At 41.8% G+C, this 16,990-nt stretch overlaps 1 protein-coding gene across 4 annotated transcripts in view; it reads left to right on the forward strand.

The window, feature by feature from the left end:
- The first annotated feature begins 3,136 nt into the window (after positions 1-3,136).
- SIM2 (SIM bHLH transcription factor 2) overlaps positions 3,137-16,990 on the forward strand; it is a 51,012-nt gene continuing 37,158 nt past the window's right edge. Inside the window, exons 1-4 of one of the 4 annotated variants that reach the window (XM_031556851.1) lie at positions 3,137-3,983; positions 4,355-4,437; positions 6,538-6,627; positions 12,294-12,402. In XM_031556851.1, coding sequence (XP_031412711.1) covers positions 3,908-3,983; positions 4,355-4,437; positions 6,538-6,627; positions 12,294-12,402 — 358 coding nt within the window. In that variant the 5' untranslated portion in view covers positions 3,137-3,907. Of the gene's footprint in view, positions 3,984-4,071; positions 4,136-4,354; positions 4,438-6,537; positions 6,628-12,293; positions 12,403-16,990 lie in introns of those variants that run through there. The other 3 variants (XR_002120163.2, XM_010723433.3, XM_031556848.1) reach the window with 3 other exon arrangements.

A 16,990-nucleotide genomic window follows, 5' to 3' on the forward strand; every position in this document is an offset into this window, starting at 1 on the left:
CTAGGCCCGGGGCACAGAGGTATCCGAGGTGTTGTCCAGCTATAAAGCTGGCTTCCAGTTCTGTCTAGACTGGATGAAAAAGGGCGGAGGGGGGGGGAGCTGTGTTTTTAAAAACCTCCACAGATGGCTTTACCTGCCCCCTTCCATTTATTTTCTAGGCGCCCTGACGTGCAGTTTAAGCAAAATTTGGGACCCTCACCGAGGTGTCCTGGCCAAGACGGCCTCATTGTTTCTACAGGTCTGTAATGGGGCCAGCCAGGTCCTCTTGCTGCCCCCGGCCGGGGTTTTCCCGAAGATGCGCGATTTTCACCGAGATCCCCGCGGAGTCGCCCGCTCGGGCTCAGGAAAGTGAGAGCGAAAGGAGTTTGACCTCACGGCTCCTTTCACCTCGACAATGAGAGCTCTAGAAAGCTCGGAGCTTCGTGAGCCCACATCACATAATTTGCTGTGAGGTTTTACTCCGACCTTCACGTTCCTACGTTCCTGAATTATAGTCCCGGAGACAGCAACCTACGGCCTCCCCCGCGCTCTGACTTCTGCTGCGCTCTGATTTTTTGCCAAGGCATTTCTGATTATAGGAGAAAAATATACTGCGGGACTTCTGTCTTGGCTGTCTGCATATATGTTCGTAAAAATGAACAAATGAAAGAAAGGGACACGAGGATCCATTGCGCTTACAGGCAGTGCCGTTCTCTCCCCTCCCCGGCTCTGTCTTCAGTTGTGACCCCCTACCTCCCCCGGCCCCGAGGCAGTTTCCAAAACTGACGGTAAAACTCAATGACGGATATCGCAACCGGATGGAAATGCTCTGCTTAAGAACTGATCCTCAATACGCTATGCTCTGTACAATATAATCGCAAGGAAATGACTCCATAGTGGAGCCGAGACCTGTTCCTCATTCTAAAGCAGTAGAAATTATAAGGAGAAAACTGAGCTTTCGGTCTATATACGTAGCTGGAGTATGAATCCGTGAACGTATATTTTAAGGCTCGTCGCCGCTATTACGCCGAATCTTCGCGTGCGCTCGGGAGAGACTTGTCAGAGGATTAATTAATCGAATTAATTAATCCCAAGACCAAGAATGTGCGCCTATAGAGGTGCAGCTCCCGGCGGCGCGGCGGCTCTCCTTCGCACCTGGTGCTCTCAGGGCTTCCCGCAGTTCCGCGGCCGCTCCGGAGCAGGGAGGTGATCCTGGGGCATCCGCTGCTGCTGGGATACAGTTGGAGATGGAGTTGACCGAGTGTGCCCGAGGGCATTTATTGGGTTTTCTCTTTGAACCGTCCTACTACTTTTTTCCTCTTTTTTAAAAACTTTTAAACGTTTTCAAGTCTCCGCCGGTTGCGCTGAAACCCGCAGATAGGAGGTTGAAACTCTCTCGACAGAAGCCAGGCAGCCCCGCTCCTCCTGCCTGCACTCCCCTTCTCGAGAGCCGCTCGCCCCGAGCACCACACAACCCTGCCGGGGCTCCTCGCCCGCTCCGGCTCTCGGTACACGTCTTCCTCACGAGGGGCAGCCGTCGGGCTTGGAACACGTCTCTGCGGACGTGTTTTAGGGCAAGGGTCAGCTATGTCCCCGCCTAAGACGGAACAGACCCTCGAGGTGAGGGGCGAGCTGGCAGCTCTCCGCTCACCGCTCGTTCCCTTTCGCTCACCCCGCCGGCTCAAGTACGCGGTGCAGGAGAGAAGTCCTCCAAAGGGAGGCAGAGCTGCAAATCCGGGCGATTGTGGCCGCTCCAGGTTGAAGGATGGCTATTGAATAACAGGAGGGCACCACGCGCTCCGGGGAGCCGGGAAACAGTACGGTAGACACAAAGGAAATGTTCTGAGTTAGAGGGCAATCCGATACTCGCGTAATACATCGCTAAGTAATTCTTGTAGCAGAATCCCAAACAGAAAAGCTACCGGGCTTTCACTTCTGTGTGTACGAATTTATATACGTTTGAAGAGCAAAGGTGGGGATTGATCCCAAAGGTTTCCAGATCTTATTACGGTTTAATTCTCCCTCCTACCCAGAAACTGGGAAATGGCACCGAGTGAGCGCCCTAAGTAGACGGCGAGAGGTGTCAAAAGGCGATGTGAGCGACGGGGGAACTCAGCCCAGAGCTGACGGAGGACAGGGACGAGAAGCCCTGCGTATTCCTGCACTGGGAGCTGCTCCTGTGTTGGGGTTCCCATGCCAGACCTTCCCGCGCCGGGTTGTGGCTGTGGGAGCCGGCCCCGCGGCCCCGCGCACCGCATCCCTCTGTGACCGTCCCGCCCCGCAGTGCGGCCCTTCTCCCCGTGGGACGGGATCCGCGACCGAGACGGGCACGGCTGTCTCAGCTAATGCGTGCCAAAATTGGGCGTTTTAAGCGTTTTCTTCGCGGACACAAGAGAACTTTCCCTGCCGCAGCCGTCCCAGCGAGCTCCCGTCGCGTAAAGGAGCTTTGCAGAACGCTCGCTTTGTATCGGCAGCGCCTTTGGCCCCGATCCAGCGCAGTGAGTGAAAATGTGCGTTATTTGCTGGCGGGGCAGCGGGAGCGCCGCGGAGTATTGCGTCCATATGTATTGCATCCATATGTGTACGGGACGGAGGCTGCACAGCGGCAAACCTGTAGGAAGAGGAGTTAATGCGCGACACTCCTTCAGCCGAACGTCGGATTTATTCGTTTCGTTTCCACCTCCAAACCGATCTGCTGCTGGATTAGATGACAAAATCATTGGCTTTAAAATAAGCTTAGACGAATGTCAACCTGATCCCCCCAAACGCGTTTACGTTTGATGCGAGCTCGCGATTGTAACCCCAATTTAAAATCTCAAAGGGAAAAAAAAAAGAAAAAAGAAAAAAAAAAGAATCTGCGGAAGCGGAGGTTTTAGCCCTTTAGGTTCAGAAAAATAACCTCAGAACACGGTGGGGTTTGGCTGTGCGGTGCAGCCCAACCCGCACGGCTCTGAGGGTCGCAGCAACACCTCCCGACCCTCACTGATGGACATCGAAATGAGGGCATTCCGCGCAGCGCCGGCACTTAGCGCGTCGTCCTCGCACTGCCGTCTGGTGCGGAAGACTGCGAGGTGAACCCGCGGTCCTTTGAAAGAGGAGGGTTCATTTCCGTAGGAAGAAAAATAGGGACAAGGAAAAAAGAAAAAAAAAAGAAAAAAAAAGAAAAGAAAGAAACGTGGTGTCGATTGCTTGGACGTTTGGGAATGTACTTCGAACTGCAAATTGGGTAAAGGCGGTAGAAAAGCGCGACTTTTCGTTTGCCTCTTCGAAGTGTATTTCCCACGCGTGGTCAAACATTGCTTTTAGTGAAGGAAAGGGAAAGGAAGGTGTCGATTCCCTACAGCCAGAGCAGCATCGCCGCTGGAATGCCCCTGGGGCAGCGGGCAGGAGAAGAGCTGTTCCCCCGGGGCTGTACTTGGCCTCGGGCACTGCCATGAGCCAGCCGGCGGTGGGCAGAGGGCAGCGGGCTTCCGAACACTCCAGGGTCCCTTTTCCTTCCCTGCCGCGGGCTCCTCGGTTCTTGCCCCGCGGATGGCGAAGCTCTGCGTCCTCCCCGTCTCCTCCCGCATGGGAGATACCTTCGTCTCTGAGGGAGGGAGAAAGGAGATGAGATGCCATCGCTTCCACACCGGTGCCGAGGGGGATGCGGCTCCGGGAGGGCTTCACAAACGCGTTCCAGATTGGAGCGCAGGGCAGCGCCTTCCACCCGAGTGCAGCGTCCTCTCCCTTCCCTGACGGAGGGCGAGTTTTCTTTCAAAGCACCTGGTCGGTGTGAGGCAGCGGGAGAAAAACGCTTAGCCCGGTTTTGAGGCTGTACAGAGCCCCGTTAGAGCGGGTGAAGGTTGGCTGGGCTGAACCTCCACCGCACTCATTTCGCCCGTGTAGAACGGCTCTGAGGGCTTAAGACTTAAGACTCCAAAAACGAGGCATGACATGGATGCGCCTTCACCTCCGTCTGAGCACTGCTGCCGGCAGCAGCCTGCAGCCCTTCCACTGGTTCTCGTGTACGAAATGAAAACAAACAAATAAACAAACAGGCCGAGACGCCCAGAGCACCGCTCCGCTGTGGGTCTGCAGCTCTGCACCGATCCGCGCTCCGTGAGGGGACGGGAGGAGACCGGCGGGACTGCGGCTTTCCTCAGGCTCTCTCCCTGAGGTTCTCTCGCTGTGTGGCCGCCGTGTCCCAGCCAAGAGGGCCGCGATGTGGCGGGCGGGGGGCAGCGGGAGTCCCTTTGGCGGCATTTCCACACACAAAGAGCCATTTCCTTCCCTGCTAGGGGAGAGCGGGCGGGCTGCGGGGAGCTCGGGGCCGGCAGCGGGGAGGGCGGCCGGACTCGTCGCCCCGCTCTGACCATCTCCTCGTTCACCTTCGCAGGTCTGGGAGACGCCTGGGGACAGCCGAGCAGGATAGGGCCCTTGGATAACGTGGCCAAGGAGCTCGGATCCCACTTGCTTCAGGTAGCGGATTCATTCCTCGGGGGCGGGAGGCACATCTGGGTTCGATCTGCCGGCGGTAGCACCTGGAAGCACAACGCTCAAGTCCCGCCGATTCGCGCTGCAGTTCTTCTCAATCCTCACTATGTGGGAGAACTTAGGAAGTCGCAGTGTGTGCCAGCCGGAGGAAAAAAAATAATAATTATTACCTTTGGCTCTTTTTTTTTTTTTTTAATATGTGAACTTTAATACTGCCAGGATATTTTATTTATTTATTTATTTATTTTTCCCTCCCCCTGCTTTTAAAGACGTAGTAAACCGTAATCGTTTAACGGCCGGTTTTACGGCTGGAGGTTAATTTCTGGTCATAGAGCCGGCGTTGTTTTCACCGTGCGCTCGGGGGGGATATAAAAAGTCAACAGGCGCTCTGTGAGGGGCTCGAACCCCTCTCCGAGGGGCGGCCGGCTCAGCCTCGGCCCCTCAGGCTCAGGGGGCGGCTGTGCTGTGCGAGGCCGTCTGGAAGTGCAGCTCCCACGTATTTCTGAATACAGGCAGCAGGTTCACAACCGTCGGTCTGCCTTTAAAACCCTTATCAAGGATAAGGATCGAGGGCAAAAGTCTTCGAGGATGAAAATCGCGGCTGGTGCACTTGCTCCTCCGCCAGCCTGGCGTTAAATAATATTTGTTAATCGCCTGTAATACTCATTTTGCCGCTCACTCATTCATGAATTACGACTGCTTTAACAGCAGCAGCAAATTTGCTGTATACTTTTTGAAGGGTCCTTAGACTGAAGCTTAACAAGGGATGTTTCAGCTTGGTTGTGCTTTTCTGTAGGGGAAGGTGGACCTGCTGCAGTGTGTGGTGAAGTGAGGGGAGATAGCCACAGGTCCAGTCGGGTGGATCAATTGCAGGATGACAGTGCTTAGCTGAAAAGTGATGGTCAAAGATGCAATAATTTATCTTCCACTGTAATACTGTTATGAAATTTGCGGTCTAAAAAAGGAAAAAATGCAAAAGCAAAGAGTAATCTGGTTTCAATTACATACTATGGAGTCAGTAAGCCAGAGAATAATTTGGAATATGTATTTATATATTTTTATAGAGGCAGCAGTGTAGAAGCATGAAGTTCAGGATTTTATTGCTTCCCTCCCGGTTCAGTAACTTAAAATATGAATTAAAATTGGTGTCTGCTTTATCTGCGTGCTGCAAAAAGAACTTTATCTTTTCCAATAATGTTCACATGTGCATATTGATCAAGGCTCCCAAAATTGATAGGAGATAGTAGATAGTTTTTGGTTGGGAGAATCAGATACACTAGAAAGAATGTCTAACTTTGGGCTCAGAAGAATCAAGGAGAAGAATCAAGGCACTCTGCATCAATAGGTCACATGTCCAAATCCTGGCCAGTTATTTTTTCTTGCATGAATGATACACAGCACTGTTAAACTTCAGTTTATCCTCACATAAGTAATATTTACCATCCAGTTAATATTCTCATCGATAAGAGTCTGTATAACATATAACATATTAGCATTAGCTGAGGTTCCCAAACTCTGGGCATATAAATTAATGAGCATAAGTATCTTTCTTCAGGTGTGAATTATTTGAATGCTGTTTTGATTACTTTTTTTTTTTTTTCCCTAAGTTAACCTAGTTATTTAGCAAACAGTCTCATGTTCAGAAATACATTAATACAAATATAGTCAAAGAAATCTAAAGCTTTGCTTATGACATCATTAAATATATTGCAAATAGTGGTAAGCTGCATCTGCCAATTATAGCATAAAAAATGGCTTGCGTAGTACTAGATTTTCCCCTAAGCACCACATAGCTCAGGATTTGTGCTAAGTACTAAAATAACCAGAATCAACAGGAGAATGTTAACTTAAAGTGAGCAGTAAAGCTCGCATCTGTAGGGGGAATGAATTGGATTTCACAATGTGTGCACATGTCATAGAGTTTGTAGGAACAGCTTCAGATAAAGGTTTCTATTTCTGAACTGTGATGTTTTCGGCTCTTTAATTTGGATAACAACCTTAATCCAAAAGACTTCAAATACTTCTTTGCCGTAAATGGTTTAAACAGAATGCTTTCTTTTTAACCTACGCATTTCTCTTCTACAGACTTTGGATGGCTTTGTTTTTGTGGTAGCATCAGATGGCAAAATAATGTACATCTCAGAAACAGCGTCTGTACATCTTGGCTTATCTCAGGTAGGACTGATTTATTTTGACCATCTGTTAAATGTGATGCTGCATTTGGAACCTAACACAAGTATCTGGCAACATATATAGAAAGTCATCATTTTTTAGGGGTATTTGAAGCTTCAACTTTGTTTTCTGATAAATGGCCCTACTTAAATATTCAATTTTCCTATACTTACAACCACATCATGACTGTCTTTATATCTTTTCTTGTTCATTGTATTTTACTCCTCATTACCTTTAAGAAGGGTAATAAATAATACGATATTGCAAATTGCAGATATATGCAGAGCTTGAAACCCAAGCCTCTTGCCTGTGTGGTAACGCTATATGTCTGAAATGAAGTTTAGAATTTAAGGCTATGTTTTAGATTGTGTGAGATATTGAGACTTGCTATGAAATAGAGAGGAAATCTGATGTGGAACATGAGTTTTATGGTAAACGTTCTTTAGGAAAAAAAAAGAAAAGGGGGCAGATTTATGAGTGTTCACATGGAATTCAAGGTAGTTTTTCTTGAGTTTTTCCAGCTCAGTGGTCTTTTCAGTAAAGCGTTTTATATGGTTGTGATAGAACTCATAAAACTCAGTTTACTACTGTTCTGCACAAGAAGTATAAGGGTTTTTTATTGTTGATTTTTTTTTTTTTCTTAGAAGGATATTTCTAATTTTTTGCCTTCTTGGGATAGACGCAAGGGCAAACAGCCTGAATTTATTGAGGAGCACAAGTTTCCATACATTTGTGTATAAATGTGTTACACAGTTTCATTGGTAGCACCTGACCTAAAGCTTGCTGAAGTCCAATAGAAAAATGCCTAATTAATTTCACTGGGCCCTGGATGAGACTTCCAAGAAACAGAACTGTTTCTTCAGAACCAATTGCAGCTGGAACACTTCTTAGTTTAAAATAAAATTAAGTGAAAAATTAATAGTAGAGAAAAGAAGAAGGAGACAAAAATGAGAGAGAGAAAGATGTTCTGTTACAGGCAAGATATTTGGGGAACAGAGAAGGGGATGAGTATGAGTACTTTATCTTGGTAGTAATAAATATTTTTGTTTGAAAAACGGTAAAGTTCTTTGGATGTGTGTTTACAATAGTGGAATTAGAATTAGTAGCTATGAGGAAAAAAAAAAACAACAGAACTCAAAAGATGGATAAAAAAAGCAAATATTTTGTCTCATAAAACCCATTTCTAAATACAAAGGCAACTGTGATCACTGTTTTTCTAATCTCCTTTACAAAAAGTAATTTTGAAGATCAGTGTTTTGCACGGATACATTTTTTTCTGCCAACTTTAAAAATGCATCCAGGGAACATTCCTATTTCAAGCACTTTATTCAATTGAGCCTGTTACAACATAGTATCTGTCATTTCATATCATTTAATACACATTCAAATTACATCAAATAGTACTTCGTTTTAGAATAGACTTTCTTCCAAATGGCCACATTTTCTTCTCTGAATCAGCAGCCTTATTAGAAGCTAGCATGTTGAAAAGGTTCACAACGTTGCTGATTACTTAAATAGAATCGAGTCAGTACAATTGTTCCAAAGGACTGAATTTTACCATGTGTCCTTGCTGGAGTATAGTCCGTTTGATAAGTGCTAACTGATTTAGGTTTTGTCCAGATTTTGTTTGTTTGTTTGTTTGTTTAGTGGAATTTAAGTTCATCAAATCTAGGAGGTCTCAGTATTATCCAGTCATCTGGTGAAATTAAAGACCTGCATGTTGAGTAGATTGGTGGATCAACTTTGTCACACTCAAGGAGAAGGGACTGAAAGCATCATGAAGGCTTTAATTATCTCCAGCCCTTATGATCTTATGGTCCTCTGCACATACCGTGTTCCCCCTGTGTTTCACACATCTTTCTATAAGCCCTTCTTGCAAGAGCTGCCAAGGAAAGCTAGATGATTCAGTCATATTGTTTTTTGAATTCAATTTAATACTCAAAATCTCAAGTATTTCACTTTAGCCCAGTAAATTAATGGGCTTTATCCTTGAATTCCCCAGAAAACTATAGATCAGAGAGGACAGAGAGTTATGATACCTAAGGACATGCTTTGGAATCAAACCACTGTATACTCCAATAGTTTAACAGCACACAGCTTTTCATTTATAAATCCAAAGGACAATTACATAGACAGTGATTTTTGCTCATTTTTCTGATATTGTTTTATCCTCTAATCTAATATATTGCTCAATGCTCTCTTTTTCAAGAGACAATTATAAGCAATACTAGGACTAATTCTAGGCTGTTCCTAAATACTAGGATATTAATGCACTAATACTGGGATATTTCTGTACTCTTCCCTGGGCTCTAAATGAGTTCTTGTTCCTACTTCACTGGAAATCATTGGGAGTTTTGCCACCAACATCAACAAGAATGAGATTGGTCTGTAGAAGCAAATTCTGCAGGTCTCCCTCACCAAGTCATAATCCCACTCTATATTTTCAACAAGTGCTCTTATAGAGCTCCAGCCAATACAAGCTGAGATTAGAGTGATGATGATTGTAGAAAATCTCCTAGAGTGTGCATAGAAAGACCTTTTTATTAAATAATTTGACAATTAACTAGTCCACACATCAATTTCCAGTTAAAGTGCAATTTGTTTTAAAATATATATTTAAACTAAGCAAAAAGTCAATTTAAAAACATTATGTAGGATATTCTTGGATACCTACTACAGCAGCCTTTATCTTCTAGTAGATCTTGAGTTTAACTTAAGCAGAAGGAACTTGGAGCTTCTGAGTAACCCTTCACTGGCCAACATAATTAAGAGAGTTCAAAAATGTAAAAACAAGATGAAGATTCACTCATTCTGCTTGCAGTGTCAGGGAATCAGAAACAGTGCTTCTGAAAAGACTGCATTTTCATTTGTAGACCTGTTGGTTAAATTTGTGGGTTTGGATTTTGATCAGCTTTTCCACTCAACTCTAACAGTAAATACTGTAAATACGAATAGTTAGGATCTCTAATTTCATCTAATTTCAATTGGCCTCAGACCATCGTTGAACTGACTTGTTCTAGCTGAGATAGAGCCAATTTCTTGCCTCTTTTTTTTTTTTACGTGGATAACAAATAGATTCTGATTCCCCAAATACATCTTCCCTTTGCAGTCCAAGGACACAGAATGGAGAATAAAATCCTCTTAGGAAATCATTTTGAAAGTCTGGACCTTATTCCAGCCATTTTCCATTTTCAGGACCCACGAGGGAGCTGAGCTTATCTTTGATTTTTGAAAATCTTGAAATATTTAACCACAAATATCTGAACTTCTCTAGGAGTTTATTTTACTTTCATCAGATCAGTATATGAAAGGCAAAATATGTAATTATTTGCTCTAGAATCCATCTACTTAGTCCTCTGTGTTTATTATGTATCGTTTCTTGGCAGGAAAAAAATGTGCAGCTGAGTTACACATAAAAAAGCTCTTAGTAGGAAACAGCAATATTTGGTAGTAAGCAGGTATTTACAGATATTAAAAAGCTGCATCAAGGAAGTTGGTTCAATAAGCCCGAGGCATGGGATTTTAGAAGGTTTATGAATTGAACCATATACTTTTTTTCCCCAGTTTTCAGTGTTTCATTGTAGGCTTTAAAATAGTATGCACATACTATGTGTAGCAGGAGACTGTGGTCAGTTTCAAGATTATGTATACATATTTTGGTTATTTGACTCTTACTTAGACCCCGTCTCTTTGCTGACGGCTTTATGTTTCCACTAGTATTTTTACAATGAATTTTGGTTTCAGCATTCTATGTTCACCCCCTGCTGATTTTGCTGGGCTTGCAAATACATGTATCAGAGCAGAAAATATTCCTGTGTACATAATGAGAAAAACTAGTCATTAGTTTAACAAAGTGCTTTAGTTTTTGAATTTTAAGCATAAGCCCTGCGATGCAAAATACACTGTTGAGAAAAATGTGACTTTAGGCCCAGTCTGTGGATCCTATGAACGAATGTGTGCTTCTGAGAGTGCTCTTTTTGGAGTAGGTAGTTACTTTCAGAAAATCAAGAGATATCCATGTGTTATGCCTCTAAGAGAGTAGATACATGCTAGTGTGGATATGATTACACTTACAGTAATAGCAGAGATGGCATAAGGTCTTCTGGATTACAGCAGTTGATTTTGTCAGTCAGGTTGTTTGGTGTTGTATTTGTAAGAAAGTCTTCATATCAAAAGGTACGAAGACCTCTTTCTTCCCCTTCTTTCTTTATCCATTCCTCTCTTCATCCTGTCCCTTCTTTCTTTTTATTTTCCTGTTTCTTTTTCTATCTCTTCTCTCCTTCTTTTCTTTTCTTTTTTCTTTTCTTTTCTTTTCTTTTCTTTTCTTTTCTTTTCTTTTCTTTTCTTTTCTTTTCTTTTCTTTTCTTTTCTTTTCTTTTCTTTTCTTTTCTTTTCTTTTCTCTCTTTTTCCTCTTAATCAGTGAAATATTACTCTGGTTAAAATATAAGGTCAGTGTTGGTGTTTTTTGCTTTTGCAGGGAGGGGTTGTTGGAGAGAAGTGGGGAATAGATGGCTAGAAAAAAAGGTTAGTTTGCATAGTCTTGGGAAGAGACATTCCATGAATAATGCAGAAAATGGAACTATGAGAAACATTTTCGGAAAAAGATTGCTTTGTGGGGTAGACAACTTCATTTATTTCAAAGAAAAAAGCAACTCACACATCTTAGCAAATCAGTAGGATTGGCTCAGAAGAAAAGGCTAAATTACTTCACCTCTCAGCTGTCTCTGATCTTGGGGGCCCAAGGCACATCAGGCCACAGTGAACAATTGGGCAGCCTGACACTAATTTAAAACACAGGCTCAAAGTATTGGTTCACTCCTTAAATCAATTACTGCATCTATCTGGAGACTTTTGTTGGTGTGTTTTATACGTGGCAAACAGAGTTAGCAAAAAGGACGCACGGCGCATGCCGCTCATTTTTTTTGTGCAACAGTTATTATGGGTACAACAGTGTGAAAGACAGAAATACATTCCTGTTCAAGCAAAGTACGAGCGAGAAGAGGGAATACAAATATTTAAGACAGAACTCCTAGTCTATTTTCTGTGCGTGTTTACTTAAGGCAGCAAAGGCTCAAGCCAGTGCCCGTGAAAATCTATGGAAGTCCAGTCTGTCTTTTGAATTCACTGGTTACTGTTCTGAGCTCTGTGTACTACTGTGAGTGGAACGTGGTGGGTGATAGCTGGAAAAAATAACACAAAGAAATATGTAAGTATAACAGTTTGGCTCTGAAGGCTCCATTGCCATCCGAATGCAGGTGATAGCTTCTGGGAACCTGTGAAATTTTTTTGTTTTGTTTTTTGGATATCTGTCTTTCTGAGAGCCATTAATAACATTAATACAGTTTAGAGATTTTATTCCATTTTGTAGCCAACTAGCATTTCTACAGCTGCTCTAGTTTATCACTTCATTTATCATGAGCAGCTCTTACGTGTTCAGATCATCACCAGAAATTCCCATAAAACCCCCTATACCATTAGTCACTGCTAAAGAAGGAATTAATTCAATTTAAAATTCAGAATGTGGTTTTGATACATTTAATTTATGCCTAAAAAAAATGGTGTGCAGTTACCTAGATGCATTATACACAGCTCGCTGAAGAATGTTTTGGGGATAGGAAAGAAAAGACGGGCGGTAGCACTGCTTCATGTGTTACGTGTCTCTTCACAGGTGGAGCTAACTGGTAATAGCATTTATGAGTATATACATCCTTCCGACCACGATGAGATGACGGCTGTTCTTACTGCTCACCAGCCTCTTCATCCTCACCTCTTACAAGGTACTTGTGTGATCTGTGGTCAAACTACCATTGGAAAATTAAAAAAGGAAAGTAACAATTCTAGGCTGAGTTGTGACAAGTTCATATTTATCCAATGTGAGGCTACGTATGCAAATGGAGGATGAGTATTAACTTGAAATTGTGACCCAGGATTTTGGTTTGTGGCAGTGAAGAGAGTAAGGTATTCTGCATTAAGTAATGCTTTCCATGCTGTGGAGTCCATGCAGTTTTAAACAGCTATTTAGTTTTTGTCCAGTGGCAATTTCATCTCTTTTGTTTTGTCACCAGTGCTGAGGTTGCAGGAAAGTTGCAATTGTTTTGCTGTGCAAAGCTGCAGCTATGTGGTCTCAGAGAAAAAAAAAAAGAATATGCTAGGCAACTTGGAAATAGGTGGACATTCTTAGTGTTAAAAAAGCAACTTTTAAATTTGGAATTTGGATGAAACCCCGGAGTTGATACTCTCCACAGTAGGAAGAGACAAATAAAAACTTACATTTAGAAGTTCTCATTTACAAAGTGATCTCTCCAGGGAAATAATATTCTCTTGCCTTGGTGCTGGGTCACTGATTCACCAAACCTGTCTACACATCCTGCTCGGGTGCTGCAGATGATTTACCCACACGTATCCATACAGCATATTCTAAGTTGGATGGAGTGTCAGGGAAGACAGCAGAACTTTTATTATATGTGAACGCCAGGATCAGACTGTTCACTCTGGCTGTGCTCAGACACCACACATAAATATTAACATAATCCTTTGTGTATTAAGTTGTTACTTCATTGTCGTTACTAGTACAAAATTAACAAACATATGACCATCTTCACACCCTCATCCTCAGTAACTTTGATGTGGGACAATTCTTTGAGCTATAAAATATCAGAATGATTTGGCTCCATCGTGTGCAAAGTGCTTTCATGTATATTTCATAGTTGTTTCATCAACTGAAACTCACATCTTGCTAGTTTGTTTTTTTCTGAGCTTCTTAATACTCTTATACACCTAAAGCATGAGGAGCTTTGACCTTGCACCACAATTCTGTTCAAGAACAGGAAGGTTTTTTTCAGTTTTGGTGCATATGTAGTTTCTGTGCTTAGTGATCTCACCACAGTTCTGACTGCTGATTCCCTCAGTGCAAAACTGTACACATTTCATTGCAGGAAAGTTGAATGTGCCTGGGCACATGTGTAGTGCTCAGAGTGCTGTAAATGACAGAATCATCATAGCTATCTTCTCTCTTCTTCCTCCCTAAGCACATTCTGTAGAGTACCTCTCAGAGTCTTCAAAAACAAACACTTGGACTCTTCTGATTCTTCTTATTACTTCACCATTTCATAGTTTTCTCATTCCTCTCTCAGGAATTGCTTTATTATTACTTTTGATGTTAAAAAATGCACATTTTTTTTCCTTGTTTCCCACTTTACTAATGAGCAGAGCCTCTAGTACAAATCCATGACTTTTAATGCAAATGTGTTGGCATCTAGAATGAGTAGTAAGTTATTTTTACACCCACTTTCTTACCAACTGCAATAGCCTCATGCTTTTGTTTTTTTTTATATATATATATATAACAAATATATATGTATATTTGAAGAGAGTTTTACAAGTTTAAGATCATGCATAACGGATCTGAGTTAATTTCTATGCCACTTGCAAGCAAGCTTTCAGCTCTTCCTGTTCTCTGTTTGGTATTATGACTGGCTTACCAGAAGTGAGACAGCACACTCACACTGTTCCAGAAGCTTTTTGTTCATTCAGAACCAGTTATTGCCTGCTTATTGCTCACATTTGGTGGATGTCTTGAGATGCTTGGTTTTGTCTGTTAGCATTTCTTCACTAGAACAATCAGGTCCCTCTTATTTTAGCTACTTACCGTCAAATTACATCTTTAACAAATTCTTCTCACTCTAAAGTGTAATTCAGTCCTGTTGCGGTTTTGTTTGAAAAAGATTTTACTCACAGTTGAAGCTGCTAATTTCAGTTAATTTACAAATGTTTCAGTCTGAAACTCTGCTGATGATTTGCTCCAGATATGTGCCTCATTCTCTGTAGCTTGCTCTACCTCATTCTACGTAAATACTGTCTGTTATTAGCATCAACATCTCAGTTCTCAGTAGTGCTAAGGTAAATGAAAATTCACTTTGAAATGCTATATATTTGCATATGTTTTGTTTGCATAGAATTTTGTGTAGCAAAAACATAAAAACATTGGCATCTTATTTGGAATTCTAGTCCTGGAAGACAAATAAAGGAGTTAAACTGTGTTTTGGTTTCCATAGGGATTATTTTATGCAAATCTTACTTCTATGTGTCTGTTCCCCATACAAGGCACAGGGTTAGCATACAAAAATGTGCAGAATCCATAGCTAAACCTTTCTAAAATGAACAGTTAGCCAATAATTATTGATAAATATCCTCCTTCTGCTGTTGTTCCCTTTTCTGCAGTGTGTAAGTTTAATTTCTAGGCATACTTAAAAATTGCCTTGGCCCACAGAAATCACAGCAGGTTTTGTGTCTATCTTCAGTAAATTCCTGAAGCCTATTTAGTAATGGTAGGAAAATAACATCTTCTGTTTGTATCTCATTAGATATTCTGAATAATTTAACTAAAATACAGAGTTTTATAAATAACTTAGTACATAGGAAAGTTGAGTGAAAGTGGCTTTTTCTAATAAAAGAGAAACTGGCTTTTTAAAGAGGTTGTTTTTTTTTCTTTTTTTGGTCATTCAGTTTATCTCTTTAAGAGTGTCTGAATCATCCAGTCATGAACTTAGTTTTGTGATAGATCTCTCTAATCTACGATATTAGTCAGGAGTAAAATCAGTGTGGCACTGCAGTCACAGCCATTCATAATACAGATTTCCATGTAACTTCACTTGCTCAGAATGTATTCTGCTAATTTTCAGATACGTATGCATATTTTTAGTTCAGTTGCTATTTCTATAGTTGTATCTGGATAAGGTCTGTTAAGATTGTTCACGTCTGTGATTTTATTTCTTACACTGATATTAAATAACCCAGAGTAGCAGTTTTTTTCCCTCCAATTTTATACTCTTTATACATTTTGATGTTTTCCCTTTATTTCTTCATTTGCTTTTAGTCTTCTTCATTGTCCTTTGTTAAACTTTTCAAACAATTCCCTTAGCCTTGTCATAAAAAAAAAGATACATTAATTTTGGAAGTATAAAGCTTCATAAATTTTATCTTTTCAATTTTATAAAACTTATACTTCGTAATGTTTTGTGCCCAGCAAGGACCGTATTCAAGCAAAAAGTGTAGCTACTTCACTTTTTTAAAATAAAGGGAAAGTTCTTGAAGAATCACATTCTTCCAGGAGCTGGACTTCATAGCAATACTGAATGCAATAACACCAGGGAAAATGGAAATCAGTAAACTGACTGTTGTGTCAGCTCTATTCAGATAAGTCCAGTGGCAATGGACATAAGGCAAGTTAGGTAAGGAAAGCTTCCGAGCCAAGAAAATGTAAGGAAGCAGCTCAGAAGCAGAGGACAAGAAGCTCAGTGTGAGCTCCTGTAGCGATGCTGTGGCAAAAAGGGTGCTGTAAAATCCATATGCATATAAGCAGGGGAATACTGAACAGGAGTAGAGAAGGTGAAAGGGTGACTGACTGCATTCTTTGTACGGTGTTATGAAGTGGACAATGGATTCTTCTGTATAATTCTGTTGTCCACTTTAAAAAAAATAAAAAAAAAAAAGGCAAATTGGAGAAAGTACAGAAGGGAACCACAGAAATGATTGAAGGACTAGAAAGGTTTATAATGAGGGATGAAAGAACACCATCTGTTTGGTGTATCAAAAAGGAGACTGGGAGGTGACTTGATTACTGTGTATGCATACTTCCAAGAGAATGAAGTACTGGGAACTAAATAACTGTTCTAAAAGAAAAAAAAAGCATATCAAGGATCAATGTCTGTGAACAGAAACCACAAAAGCTCAAATTAGAATAATGCAGCTCAAATTAGAATACATTTATAACTAGGGGTTTAAGTAGTGAGAGGAATAAAATAGTGAAGGAAGCAATGGTTTCTTCCTCTTTCAATGTCTTCAGATCAAGGACATACGCATTTTATAAAAGATACATTTTAGGCAAATGGAAGTTACTGAGCTCAGCACAGGCGTAAGTGACTGAAGTGTAATTAACCTCAATGTACAAGTTAGACCTATGATCTAATGCTCCTCTCTGGCCTTTAAAGTCTCAAAGCTATGACTCAATGAAAACCATAAGCCCCATGATCTGTGGAGGCTTTGGAGAACCTCAGCTTTAACTTACAAAGTCTTTAAGCTACCTTCTGACTTGCATGACCAGCACTGAAAATGTAAAGCAATATGGACTGATCCCTTGCTGTGAAAGAAGCCAACAGCTAGACTGTCTTTCTGAGCGTGGCTGGGTTGGGGAAGAATGTTCTCTTGCACATACACATTAAATGTAGGGTAAGTCTCAGTGAATCATCTCACATGAGTCTTTAGGCTAGCTTTGCACTTGTAAGATAATAAATCCATTATATTCAACTGGGATGAGTTAGAAAAAAAAAGAAAGGGGAAAGGAAAGGAAAAAGGAAAAAGGGAAAA

This window comes from Meleagris gallopavo, chromosome 1 (genome assembly GCF_000146605.3).
Source record: "Meleagris gallopavo isolate NT-WF06-2002-E0010 breed Aviagen turkey brand Nicholas breeding stock chromosome 1, Turkey_5.1, whole genome shotgun sequence".
NCBI classification, from domain to species: Eukaryota; Metazoa; Chordata; class Aves; order Galliformes; family Phasianidae; genus Meleagris; species Meleagris gallopavo.